General features: G+C 42.1%; 1 protein-coding gene across 1 annotated transcript in view; it reads left to right on the plus strand.

Annotated features, from left to right (window-relative positions):
- The window catches only part of LOC130401415 (coronin-1C-A), a 73,892-nt gene that overhangs the window by 43,260 nt on the left and 15,449 nt on the right, over window positions 1-15,183 (plus strand). The window contains exon 3 of the mRNA XM_056605144.1: window positions 11,385-11,507. Within this exon, the coding sequence (XP_056461119.1) occupies window positions 11,385-11,507 (123 nt within the window). The remainder of the gene's footprint in view (window positions 1-11,384; window positions 11,508-15,183) is intronic.

A 15,183-nucleotide genomic window follows, 5' to 3' on the forward strand; every position in this document is an offset into this window, starting at 1 on the left:
GTGCTTGAACGCCACTGCCGAGACATTACTTGAAGGTAAACAAAGGGATGAATTGTGTGAAAAAATAAATCTAACGACAACCAGAAAATCTGAAATGTTATCAGATGACGCACTGTCACAGATTGATGCGGCTGTTCAGAATGCCCCATCCTTAGCCATTGATGAGTCTTCAGCTGTAACGGATAATGCCCAGCTTTTGGTTTATGTGCGATTTTTTTCATCAAGACAAGAAAGAGATCTTTGAGGACCTGTCGGGTCTAACACCACTGGAGACCAGTGATGGGCAGTAACGCGTTAGAAGTAAGGCGTTACTGTAATCCAATTACTTTTTTCAAATAACGAGTAAAGTAAGGCATTACAATTGGAAAAATAGTAATTCGATTACTTTTACTTTCCTGCAAGCAGCCTGCGTTACTGCGTTACTAAACCGTGATTTATTTTTGCCATAGACAGTAAAATAATTTGGGATTTGCCGTATTTGCTTTGTGAGACTGTCTCGTGACAATGACGTAGCCTATAGCGGCGCAACGTCTAGAAGTAAACAACAGATACGTCTTTCTTGTGTTAGGCGCACATGGCTAATTTGCATACGTGCACAGGATTCGCTGGCTCCGCATGACAAATAATAAAACATATTTAATACTCTTTATCCGTCTATCTATCTATCTATCAACGCATGGGTCTAGTTTTAATGTGATGTATTTTGTGTATGTCCAGTCAGACTTGTTGTCTTCCTTGTTCTGTGTGGTCTTGTAGGCTATACTGTGTGAGCCGAATCACCGTCCTAAATGAATTCACGACGTGTAGTTTGGTATTAATAAAGACTTGACTAGGCTATTTATCTATCTAGGCTATTAGTCCACAGTTATTCGCCAAAGGCGAAGTGAATAGTGGGGAATATCCGATGAGGCCGAAGGTTTATTTGTTGTTATCAGCTGACATTTTGCGATGAAAACAATATAGAGTTTGAGATGTCAATCATGGGATATTGCCCAATATCCCGAGATAGCGAACCAATCAAATTGCGCCATCTTAGGAGGTTCACGTGTAGCATATATCTATGTATAATATCTATGTATTTATCTATGAGACACATCCTTCCACACACACACAGTTCAAACACGTACTCTTATTTGACATTAGAACAGCCTAAATGTGGCATGCAACAGCATTTTCTGTTTTGGTAAACGCATTACTCCTCTCTGCACTGCAACTGTTAAAAGATGTAAATGTTAATAGAGACTTTGGTTTTAATTATTTTATGGCTGTATTTTATTTACATCTATTCGAATGATGGTGTGTATACACAAAAAAACGATTTTCTTTAAATGAGACTGTTGCATTTAATTTGTTGCATAGTTAAAAAGTTTGAGACTAATAAAAACAAGTTTTAAAAAAGCGTATTCAGGTTGTGTATAGCTAGTGTGTTTTTGAAAAGTAACTAAGTAAAGTAATTAGTAAAGTAACTAATTACTTTTGAAAATAAGTAATCAGTAAAGTAACTGGATTACTTTCTTGGATAAGTAATCAGTAGCTAATTACTTTTTCCAAGTAACTTGAACAACACTGCTTGAGACACACACAAGATGAGAAGATATTTATGAGGCTATTAAGGAGATGCTGTCAAAGAGGGGGATTGATCTAACAAAGGTTGTCTCAGTCACTACAGATGAGGTACCTGTTTTGTTTACTTGAAATGTAGGCCTGGTGTACCGTTTTTGCTTACTTGAAATGTAGGCCTAATGCACTTTGTGTTTATTTGAAGTTTAGGCCTAGTGTTCCTGTTCTGCTTACTTGACATGTAAGCCTTATGCACTTTTTATGTTTACTTGAAATGCAGGCTTAATGTACCTGTTTTGTTTACTTGAAATGTTAATATGCGTTACTTTGTCTAACTTGTTTTTCATTGTTAAAAGAAAGCTATTTGGAAATAGAAAATAAATACATCTGAAATTATAAGGAATCAGGTTACAGCCAGGTAGTAACTTTTGGATTGCGGTAAAGTGTTCCATTCACATAGAGTTGGTCTACCGACAATGTAGCTCGCTTTCCCTCGTCACGAAGCTGCTTCATTATCGGCACTAGTGTCCTTCTGCGATCTTGAATAGTCTTGGGAAACTGATCGTTTATCCCAAAAGCAGTACCCCTCAGTTGTTTCCCTCTGCTTTTAACGAGTTATTTTTGCTTGAAGTGTTCGAATTTTGCTATTATTGGCGGTGGCTTGTTAGGGTTTTTTGACGGGAGGCGGTGGACTCGGTGAAAAGTTATCTCTTTAACTGCTGCGGCGGAGAGTTTAAGGGAGTCCTGCATGAAATATTTTAATGACATTTCTGGATCGTCGGGTGTGTTTTGTGGAGGTAGATTGATACCAGAAAATATGAGGTTATCGCGCATGCTGCGGCACTGGATGTCCAATATGGTTTCTTGCATTATTTTGTTGTCGTTGGTGAGTTTTGAGACTTGTTTGGAGAGGTCTGATACAGTGCCTTGGAGTTGGTTATTTTCGTGCATCAGAGTTTCGATTTGGGACTGGGAGAACTCAAGGCTAGATTTTAAATCTCGGAAGTCTGCATGAAGTAGTTCGAGTATGGAAAGTTTGGAGTTTATGGATGTGAGTAAACTGACCTCAACTGTAATAGTTTCCTCTTCTGTTTCAGTGGATGAATCCCGTTTGCGTATTTTGTTGTTTGGTTGTGTCATGATGTCCGGGTTGTAGAAATAGCTGTCGATGAAGGTGAATAGGTAGTCCGTTGTCCAAGGTTGGTTATCCAGTGTTTACGAAAGTTTTCTTTGATGAATGAAGTTTGAAAAGTAATCCGGTATGTTTATGTTTGCCTTCAGCGTGCTGCCATTTTGGATCTCCCCCACGTCTCGCGATAGTCTCAGAGCATCCCGCCTCCACCTTATTAAGCACATTTAATAACAAGGTGAAGGGGTGGGGACTCTTATGTTTTATTTATGTTTTTGTTATGATGCAGTAGGAAATAAACGATGAACTAATGCCATGTGAAGTGTGTGTGTGATTGCAGTGACTCGGCTCGATTTGCATGCAGCATGAATTGGGCTCCTTAATCGACTACAATTACACCTTGTAATTGTAGTGGATTAAGGAGACCAATTTATTAGGGCACCAATTTGGGGAGATCCAAGGTCCCTTTGCCTAAGTTTGGTGTGATGCTGGGGCAATCTGAAGCCCGCTGCGTTTGCTGTAACGCCTCGTGCCCACTGCACCGTCCGTTGACGGATCCCCATTGACTTTGAATGGGTACGGACGCGCAATGCATTGTGGAGCCTTCGGCGCAGTCAAAAAGTTGAAAATGTTTCCGTTTTTCGGCAGCGATGGATCCGTCATCCAATCAGATCGCGTATGCAAATTTATGCACTGTGACACTACTCTGGCTCTGACGACCCTGGAAAGCTCACCCATCCGTCAGCCACACCTTCCAACGTCCTTTGACTGACAGTGCAGTGGGCACGAGGCGTAAGAGTCCATATAGAACTATCTGAAGTGGTAATCAAATCAAATCAAATTTATGTCATTTTGTTGATTGAACAACAAAACGAGAAGGCGTTTCTCAGGGATCAAGATCAAGTACACATACATAACAAACAAACGTCCCAATGATGAATAAATAAATAATAAATAAAGTCCAGTGAGAAGATTTAGGACGCTGGTGCATTGAGCATCCTGACAGCTTGAGGCAGGAAGCTGTTCCGCAGCCTGGTGGTGGAGCATCTTAAGCTGCGATAGCGCTTCTTGGAGGGTAGGAGCTGAAGGAAGTTGTTCAGAGGATGAGAGGGGTCTCTCACTATTTTCTGGGCCCTATTCCTGCAGTGGCTTAGGAATATGTCCTGGACAGAGGGAAGAGAGGCTCCAATGACCTTTTCCGCTGATCTCACCACTCTTTGCAGGGCCTTTTTGTCCGCCGCACTGCAGCTGGAGAACCAGGTAGAGATGGCGTACGTCAGCACACTCTCCACTGCCCCCATGTAGAATGTGGTGAGGATACTGGGAGGTAGTGAGGCCTGATGGAGTTTCCTCAGGAAGTACAATCTCTGTTGGGCTCGCTTCACTAGCCCAGTGGTGTTTTTGGACCAGGAAAGGTTGTCAGAGATCTGTACTCCCAGGAACTTGATGTTCTCCACCTTTTCCACTTCACGATTATTGATGCAGAGGGGTGTGTGCTTAGGTTGTGATCTACGGAAGTCCACGATCATTTCCTTGGTCTTTTCCGCATTGAGCACCAGGTTGTTGTCTCTGCACCAGCTCTCAAACAGATTGACCTCCTCTCTGTAACAGGATTCCTCATTCCCATGAATGAGACCCACGACTGTAGTGTCATCTGCAAACTTTACAATCATGTTGTTCTTGTGCCTTGGCACACAGTCATGGGTCAGCAGCGTGTACAGCAGAGGACTGAGCACACATCCCTGGGGGGATCCTGTACTCAGTGTGATGGATTTGGAGATTTTTTTCCCAACACGAACTGACTATGGTCGCTCCAACAGGAAATCCAGTATTCAGTGACAGAGGGTGGGGTTTAGGCCCAGGAGGAGAAGTTTATCCATCAGTCTCTGCGGCAAGATGGTGTTAAATGCAGAGCTGAAGTCAACATACAGAATTCTAGCATAGATGTCTCTCTGTTCTAGATGGGTGAGTACTGTATAAAGGGTGGTGGATATTGCATCCTCTGTGGAGCGGTTTGAGCGGTAGGCATACTGATGTGGATCCAGTGATGCAGGTAGGCTGGATGTGATGTGTGGTTTGATTAACCGTTCAAAACAAGGTTAATGAAATTGATTTCTGTTTCGTTCTCTTTGGCAAAACCCTTTGGCGATTAGTGGTAATTGTTCAGATAGGCACCAACTGTGGATCGACACTGACACCCAGAGCGTTACATTATTGATCATTCTGCAAATGCATGCCTTCATCAGTTATGACTAGGGGTGTAACGGTACACGTATTTGAACCGAACCGTCACGGTACAGGCACTTCGGTGCGGTTACAGAGGTGTACAGCGGTCCGTAAATGTGGCGTACATAGCGTTAATATGGCGAATGTAAAGGCTTGTTTTGCGGTGCGGAACTTAAAACTTGAAGTCGGAGTTCCCCCCGGACCGTTTAGCCTTGTTAGGCTCGGCTCGCACGTGCGCGAACTCTGCGTAGTAGCAGTAGCAGAGCGTGATCGCGACTGTGTGTGGATTGATGTCTACTAGCGAACTGACAGCGAACTGCATGGCGAGCGACAACAGAAAACCGGAGCTTGAAGATGCCCCCCTGTAATTTAAATCCCAAGTGTGGGAGAACTTTGGATTCCAGGTTAATTATCACAATGGGGAAAGACGAGTGGACAAGTCGAAAGCTGTGTGCAGACATTGTTCAACAGCGATCGTCTATGCAAATGGAAACACATCGAACATGCACAAAATTTTCGCCCCCGGTACAATTTTAACGTGACAGCACCATCCAGGTGTTACTGTCACCGCTGCAAAATTAAAAAAAGTTGTTCAAACCGTTCAAACCCAGCTCCCTACACTATTTAATCAAGCCCTACACCTGTCTGGGAATTCAGAACGGGCAAATGCCATCACCAGGTCTATTGGTGTTTTCATTGCCTCTGACCTACGAGAGGCAATGAAAACACCAATAGATTATAAAATACATAAGCTGTAATTTAAGTTAAGGCTGCAGTTGCACTTTTATTTATTTAATGATTGATATTTATATTTATGAGAACTTCAGAGCTTTAGAGAGCTGCAGGAATATTTTCTTTAAACCCTTAAAGTTTACATACTCTTTGTTTACATACCAGCTTAAAGAGCCTAGAGTCTAGACTGAGCATTAACACTGGATTTTTCATTAATTTTATGTTAGGGTTATTGGAGAATTGCAGCAGTATTTTTTTTATATTTGTTACACATTTTATTTGTATGTTTCATACTGACAGCTAAAACTGTTGTGTTTAATTCGTTACTAATTAAACTTATGTTCGTTCTGTCAAACAATCCGTTTTTTCACCATAACTATGAACCGAACCGTCCTGTACCGTACCGTGACTTCAAAACCGAGGTACGTACCGAACCGTGACTGTTGTGTACCGTTACACCCCTAGTTATGACCCAAGTATTTTCCAATAGAGACCTTGCTGATTGGGACACACGCACACACAGGCACACGCTAAGGTTTTTCAAGATTCCTTTTTTTCATTCCTTTAAATCCTCTCCCCAAGCTGGTTTGCAGTGGTTGGCTTTTGAGCCAATCAGAATCAAGGACCTGAACTATCTTTTTTATAATGAGCATTATATATGGCTCTTAGTTGCCACACACTCATTTTGAGAAGCAGTTTCAGTGGGAAATGGAGCCATGTAGCTGGCCAGCTTGTATGGAAGCATATATGTAGCAAAATTCAAATGGCAATGCAATTTGCAATTACATTATGCAATTGACAATTCATTATGCAATTTTATAATGTAATTTGTAAATACGTTATTCAAAGTGTATTTTAATATGCAAAGTGACAATGCAATCCTCAATTAAATTTGCAAAAGTTATAAAAATAGAATAACATTTTGTCAAATTCTTTGAGTTCCTTATTCAAATTGAAATTCCCGTGATTGCAATCCACTTCGCCACGCTCCGTGTGTTGCGATATTCAAATGACATTTCAATCCGCAAAATGAACGCTTTGCAAAACGTTTTCCAAAACGTAATCCAAAACATTTTCCAAAAAGTCAATATGCAAAGTGTCAAACGTATCAGCCAATCAGCGTCTGGGCGGAAACTACGTCACTTGCTCGTAATTTCCTTGTTCACGTTCACTTCTAGTTCGTATGTGTCACCATGGTCACCAATGGAGATACGGTCCGAAGTTTGGCCGATGATGTGGAGAACAATCGTGTTGAAGACACAGATGCAGTAGATAGAGTGTGTGTTCTGGGAGATAGGATAGAAGACTTATCCTCACTGGTACATTTTGACCCACCGTGGAGATACCCTTAGAGGCAATAGAAAGTGACGTAGTTCCCGCCCCGACGCTGATGGCTGATACGTTTGTTGATACGTTTGCCACTTTGCATATTGACTTTTTGGAAAACGTTTTGCCAAGTCTTTTGCAAAGCGTTCGTTTTGCGGATTGGAATGTCCTTTGAATATCGCAACACACGGAGCGTGGCGAAGTGGATTGCAATCACGGGGACGCTATAGCTTTTCAATTTGAATAAAGGAACTCAAAGAATTTGACAAAATGTTATTCTATTTTTATTGTTATAACTTTTGCAAATTTAATTGAGGATTGCATTGTCACTTTGCATATTAAAATACACTTTGAATAACGTATTTACAAATTACATTATGAAATTGCATAATGCATTGTCAATTGCATAACGTAATTACTTATTGAATTGCAAATTGCATTGCCATTTGAATTTTGCTACATATATGCTTCCATAAGCTTGAGAACGGCAAAAGCATTGTATTTCATGTTTTTTCTCAATATACTGCATGTATGCATATAGTTTGAGAGCACTGGTTTAGTCCAGGGTATACGCGGGTATACGGCGTATACCAACTTATTTTTCGGTCATCATTGCGTATACCCACTTCTAAATCCCCCCAGATGCGCACCATTCAGTAGTAGGCCTATCTGCAAGCCAAATTGCCCACTTTTTTGCCTTCACACCAAACGCGACGGGGCGACAAGATCCCATACAAGTGAACGTAGAGACGCGTATCGGGCGAATTTTTCGCGAGAGAAAACCGGCGACAAGTTTTGATTTGTCGCACCACACTTTCGCCGTGCACAGGCAAGCACGTTCACGAGGATTTGTGCAGCGACAAATTCGCTCGAGTTGAAATATTTCAATTTTGACGCGAATTTCGCATGATGACAGCCAATCAGCGTTCAACAGCGTGGCCACTGAGTGACATATGTAACGTAACCGCCAATCAGCGTTCAACCGTCAAACTCAGTTTGACAGTTTTGCAGTCCGGGGTGCAGCATGGAGGAGAAAGTGATTGTTGCCGTTTGCGACTCCCGAAGTTCTATATATAATAGTATATAATTGTATATGTATTATCACGGCCAAAAGCTCTGTGTGCCATGACCCACGCTGCTCTGCCTCTTATTGGCTAATACTCGCTGCCTTTACTGATTCGATTGTTGAATAATTTGAATGATAATGTTCAATCATCATATGATATTTATATATATATCTAACGAGATGATTGATGTGGAAGAGAATGATGTGCGTTTTTTTTTAATCTAAGGTGAAATATGAACAAGGATGCATTGTCAAATTCAGATCTGAAGTATTTTATTGAAATAAATGTTCCAAAAATGAGACCTGAGCTGGATGACGTATAGTCCATGCGACGACCATGGACATAATAAAGGCGACGAGCCTTCGTTCCCATTAAACGGTAAACATGGCGTCAAGCGGTTCAACTGTTGGTTCACGTTGGTCCCGTAATTTCCGGACTATAAGCCGCGCCTTTTTTCCCATTTTGCGATTCTGCGGCTTATGTAACGGTGCGGCTAATCTTTGAATTTTATAGCTAACGGCCACTAGGGGGCCTCCTAAATCTATGGATTTCTAAGCGGCGGGCTCCAGTGCGACTTATGTATGTAAACATCATTAAATTTAGCTGCTGCGGCTTATACTCCGGTGCGCCTTATAGTGCGGAAAATACGGTACATACTTTTACCTTTCTAGCTAGCTAATTCATGCAAATATTAACCGCCTAACTTTTTAATTTTCCATGATTAATCTACAAGAGAAATCTGTCTGTTACATAATTTATGGTTTAAATGTCTTCGATAGAGTTTGTTGCTGCTAGGGCTCTGCAGGCTCTGCATGCACAGCGAGCCACCAATCACTGATCATGTTGATCAGTTTATGATCAGACAACAAAAGCAGTCATAGAACAAAACTTCAAAATGAGCCAGCAATAAAGATGAATGGACGTCAGTTGAATGGAATTGTTTTGGTTATAGAAAAGACGGCTTGGAGGACTTTGACAGTGTTGCAACATACGAGAAGAGTTCTTAATGGATCTATGCCGATGAACTCTGCTTTCCAGTTCTTTATTTTTCCTTCTTTTATTTTTCCTTTTTTTAATTGACAGTATTGATATGGACCAATAACCCCAACTGGGAAATTGACATTTACATTTTACATTTAGGGCATTTAGCAGACTTTTACCCAAAGCGACTTACAACGGTTAATTCACAAATTGATACACCGACAACGCAGTCCACCAGGAAAGGCGACAGCCAGCTCGTCAGGAGCAGTTAGGGTTAAGTGTAATGCTCAGGGACACCTCGACACTCGAGGTGGAGGAGGAGCCAGGGATCGAACTAGCAGCATTCCGGTTACCAGTTAACCTGCTGTACCTCCTGAGCTGAACACATTGAATTTGATCTTTTGGCATGAATGAGACCTCCCTTGTGGCCGTCGGGTGACTTAAGGTATATGCCTGCTATATCACTTTCGCTTCTGCTTAAGAAAAAAAAAAAGTATACAATGAACGCGTGTCGAATCTATACCAGCCTGTGACAGTCAGTTCAATACAAAGACAACCACTCACCAGTCACTGCATGCATCGTGCTGTATACTGTGAATGATGGCTGACAGAAGCTGTTCTGTATCCGGGTTTGTACTTTGCAAGTCTTTGGGAGTGTTGAAATGTTAGTTATTGTGTAAGTTGCATTGTTCTTTTGGTCATTGTTTAGTAATTACTCTTGAAAGTATTTGTCATCAGGGTTTATTATGTGTTATGGGTACGTTTTCCAAACAAACATCCAATGATGCATTCTGATATACAAGCCCTATAGCTGGCTGAGGCTGTAATGTATTGTGGCGATGGTTGCTAACTGACATGGCTCCTAAGCCAGGCTTGATAACTTTTGAAGGAGAAACAGGAAATGGATCCTGGAAACCTGGGAAAACAGGCTGAGTCATTTCCTGGCCGTCTGGACTCCACATCATCCTCTGGTGTTTGTTTTGACCGGAAGGAGTGGCGCTTGTTTTTCACATCATAGCCATTGTAAATGATCACTTTAATCTAAATACTTTACACTCACTTTGGATCTTATCGATACCTCTCCATTACCTATCATTACTATGAGAAACTAGTCTACCTCCTCAAATGAACCACTTCATAGTTTCACGCTTTATGTTGATTCTGCTTGTACTGTCTATATTTTAAAGAAGGTACTTCTTCCCTGAAGACCCAAGCATTGTATCTTGGTAGCCTCATTGTTGCTTTATTATTCAATACATGGATGTTTGTATAGGATTCATCAGGTTCAACAACCATGTATACCGGTAATAGGTGACAAAGTCCACAGAGTTTTTAGCGGAAATGCCATGGTTGTGGTTTTGGGCCCGGCTGTGGGCAGGGAGAGCATTAAACTTTAAATAGGGACACGGTGACATCATCTCCCTGAGTCCCTGACCCTGTGTTGTGGCTCCAGAACAGAGCACAGGGTGTGTCTCGTGCTTGCGACTCCACCATTGTTTTCAGGAGGGAGAGCAACGCTGTGTGTGTGTGTGTGTGTGTGTGTGTGTGTGTGTTAGAGATGCGCGGTTGGCGGATACAGCCGCGGCTCAACCGCAGATCGTGCGGATGACGCGACAAAAAAATGATATTTAATTAAATTCGGGCGGGTGGCGGTTAAACCGATCAAAATAAAAATATTTATTCTTCTTTTTATTCTTATATGTATAACATCTTCAGGCGGTGAATTATATTTCATAATTCACTGTTATTTATTCTTCTTTTCATTCTTATATATAACATCTTCAGGCGGTGAATTATATTTCATAATTCACTGTTGCTAAGCAGATCGCTGTCAAGGAATGTGGATCTTTTTTTTTGTGGTAACTTGTCAACCCCAGCGTCTTCGGTTGCTAAGCGACGTCAGCGCTTTGGGGGCGGACTATTGATCAACGCTTCGGAGATGGTAGCACAGGCAATAGGCTATCCTACTAGGGACTTTAGCCTTGCAATAGCTTTGCTTCATTCGATCAGTCTCCTTTCAAGAACACGCAAGCGCTTTCTAGCCTCGCGTCAGCAGCCCCATGCATCGCTGTATGAAAGCAACCGGCGGATGGCGGGCGGATGTGGTTTTAAAAATTGGTCAAAAAACGTTTGTTCGGATGGATGGCGGATGTATGATGCGTTTGTGATGCGGTTGCGGATAAAATAACAGCCCATCCGCGCATCTCTAGTGTGTGTGTGTGTGTGTGTGAGTGTTTTCTGGCTGCCTATTTTGAAATTAGAACATAGACTCTTCTTTCTGGGAAATTAAGACAAAAGTAACGGCCATCAAGTTTTACATTTATTTTTTTAAGTTTTTAATATGAAGTGTGCGTGTTCCGCAGACGGGCCGAATCGACAAATCCTACCCTACAGTGTGTGGCCACACCGGTCCTGTGCTGGACATCGACTGGTGTCCTCATAATGACCAGGTCATCGCCAGCGGCTCTGAGGACTGCAATATCATGGTAAGGACCCTGTTAAGCTCATCAATATTGCTCAACTACATTTAAAAAAGGCATGCCAAAGATCAAATTGAAAGGATATTCTGTGATCTGCTTTAAAAGTAAGCAGTCTTCCATCCGAATACCCTGTTTTCTACCATGGAGACAAGCTACTGCAGTCTCACTTTCCCCCCCCCCCCCCCACACGCACACACACACACCCCGCTCCAGCTCATTTAGCTTTTATGAAATTAGGTCTCTTACTTTAAGCAGAGAAGTAGAACGGGAAGTGCAAGGTAATGTCTGGTATCAAGCTGAGTAGTCTTGCCAGCCTTGTATAAGCATGACACTTTTGGGTAAATTTAGCCATGTTTTGAACTTTGAAATCAGGGCTGAACTGGTGGAAATCTATTTATATCCACAAGGTGACGATTACACACACACATGCAAACATTCCCTCAATACGCTAAGCTACACTCGCCAGGACACTCTGGTTTGATAGTGAAACATAGACTTGCAGCCCCAGCATGGCTGCCGTCTGTGGTTTCTGGATTAGATTAGCTTCAATGCGTCATCCCAATCCAAGATATAGGAAGACTTTATGTTTTCTTCAGGCTGAGACCTGAAAGATCAAGTTCACTCATTTAGGGTGCACTCACACTAGGCCATCTGGCCGTGGCCGTGGCCGTTTTCACACCTAACCGTGCTCAAATCTGCCAGTGTGAGTGTGGCCAGTCTGGCCAGACTCGAAAAAAACAGCAGTGAGAGTGGGCTCTATCTGAGAACGGCTCCAAATAAGCAACAGACTCAGCAAAGTGCGAACTGTGTTCTCTGTGTTGTTGTCCATTGTTGTTAAAACTCTGACTGGCGGCAGACTTTATTATGGTCCATGCAGCGGACGCTTGGTGATGACGTGTTACGACGTGATGACGTATGTACAAGAGCCTACCGTGGCCAGGCCACAGTTGCGACGGCCAACGGCCACGGCCAGATGGCCTAGTGTGAGTGCAGGCCACCACAATATGGTGGCTTTTGCTCTACTGTAGAGCCACTTCCCCACCTGAAGGCCATGACCCCTGACCTGATCAAACGACAGCAGTTCTAGACAATGGATGCTATGACTATTTATTTTTAGTTGCAGAAGTTGCCATGTCAATGGTTCCTCTCTTTGAGACCACTTGATTCCGGCAACATAAATGTCACCTTCTAAATGGGCTCAGTGCCTCCATGTTTTGGTTGAAAAAAAAAAAAGATTTATTTTTTATTTATTTTTTATTTGTATTATTATTATTAGCCATAATATCATAACCATCCAAGCTCACCACCAGCTATCTCAATATGTATTGGTGCTTTATGCTCCTGTACATGAAATTAGTTTATATTAAATAGACTTTGTTTTTAGAAAAACACTGTTTATTCTCCGGCAGAAGAACTATACCACGAACCGATCGCGTAAATGCGACGTCTGATTGGTTCAGCCCGCCGTTACCATGGACATTTTTACCGCCCCCGCGAAACACTAGCCTCGTTCTTTATATGTCCATAACTTAACCAACTTCTGATGGCTAAGCAAGTGTTTTATATGGAAATAACCAACAAATACTCTAGCATCCCATCAGCTCTTACCACCGGGCCTAAAAAAAATTCTAGGGGAAACACTGACTTGGCAGTTCTGCCTTAAAGAACTCTTAGTTAAAGTCTGCTATAGGAGCTTGTTATCGTTCATCAAACTGTAACGTTACTGAAACTTTAATATTCCACACGGTAGGTCTACTCCAACATGTCTGTCAACAGTCGATGCTGCTGATTGGCGGTTCACTGGCATGTCCCGCCTCCTGCCAACGGCATACTTCCTGATGCAGCACGCCTGTTAGATTGTACTCCCTCTCGCCGCGTTGAATGCTTTCGCATGCGCGTCTCTTTCATAAACTTTCATAAACTCTCTAGGCCTACTGTAAAACGGAAAATGTCAAATTAATCGTTTCAACTCGATTATATGAGTTTGGAGATCGTTTGACCCCAAAATCGATCGAAATTCGAATAATTGCACAGCCCTAATTTGTATTGTGTTTAATCGCATTTAGCTAGTAACCTGAGTGTATTAACACAAGCTAGCTAGACTATGATACACTTTAAAAACTCAGTTTATTAGCTAAATTCAATACAATACAAATATAAAGTAAAAACAAGTGTTATCTGTATTATGTTATTTTCGTCTGTGGCAACATGAGCGCAAATGTTTTTTGAAACCTGCCTGGCAACGGACAATCGCGTCGAACGATGATGTAATGTTTCGAACGCGGATTACGTAGGCGGTACAATTTTGGTGTGACAGTAGCTGTGTTCGAAATCGTTCCCTATCACGGATATAGTGAACTATATAGGGTGCTCGCCATTTTGTAGTGGTGTTCGAATTCTCAGTGGTTAATTTCATGCACTATATAGTGCACTTAAAATACCCAAAAGGGTATATGTAGGGTACATACGATGTACCCTACATGTTACTCCCGTATACCACAATGCAATGCGTCGTATTTTTCTGGAGGAGAAGAAGCTGAATAACCGCGAAAACGAATACTTTTAATGACGGAGTCTCCGGCTTTCGTTTAGACATGTCAACAATTTATTTGGGGTTTAACATAGAAAATTTACCATTCAAAATTAATAAAAACAACCTTGATCAAGAAAATGTAACATTTAACATCAATTCAACCTCCAGCTTTCTTCATGAGTGCCCGTTTGTTTACATGATGTGGGCGCATCTGTCTGCGTCACATAATTACCCGGCGTATTTACTGACGCAAATGACGTTTAGAAATGTTCAGCATCGTAGTGTCCGAATTCTCGTTTGTTCATTCCCAATGTAGTGCACTATGTCATGAACACTATATAGGCAATAGTGAGTGAGTGAATAGGGAACGATTTCGAACACAGCTAGTGCCTTATCATTTGTTTACCCATGGGCCATGGCAACGCGATTGCTACCTGCTCTCATTGGCTGAATCGATGAGAACGTTTTAAGGTAAGGCCACACTGCACGTGCGTTGGCGTTGAAAATCGGCATTTTTGCATAGGGAACCATCGGTGTAGGCGCATAGATGCGTTACATACGTTAAAGCGGCGCGTTAGACGCGGCATACGCACGTAAACGCACCAACGCGCAAAGTTTTAAAAATGTAACTTTTGACGCGCCTACGTGTGACGCTTAGCCACGATAGCCAACCAGCGTGGAGCATGACCCGACGTCACTGGCAGAGAGTAGTGATGCTTGCCCAGAAGCATATGGCGGACATCTTTCTTTATTCTGGGTGGAAATAGTAACATAGTTACGCCATTAAAAGCGTTTATGTAAACATTTTTAGCGAGGAAATGTGCATTTTACTTTCATAATGTTCGCTCAGTGAATGTGTAGGATGTTTTGTTTGATAGTTATGACGAAGAGGGAACACTCCATTCACTTGCATGGACAGCGTCTCTGGTTGCTTAGAAACCTCAACGTCTTGGCGGACTATATCTCTGCTGATCAACACTACGAATGCTGGAAACACACCAGACACACCATGTGAAGTTATTTAACCCGATTATTGTTATTCATTACCAAGATTATTTTATCTAACCCGATCTAAACTCTATCATGTACCCAACACGTGCAGTGTGGCCTTAGCTTTAGACTCAATCAATATAAGGTCGGGGAGACGAA

Source organism: Gadus chalcogrammus, chromosome 13, assembly GCF_026213295.1.
Source record: "Gadus chalcogrammus isolate NIFS_2021 chromosome 13, NIFS_Gcha_1.0, whole genome shotgun sequence".
Lineage (NCBI taxonomy): Eukaryota > Metazoa > Chordata > Actinopteri > Gadiformes > Gadidae > Gadus > Gadus chalcogrammus.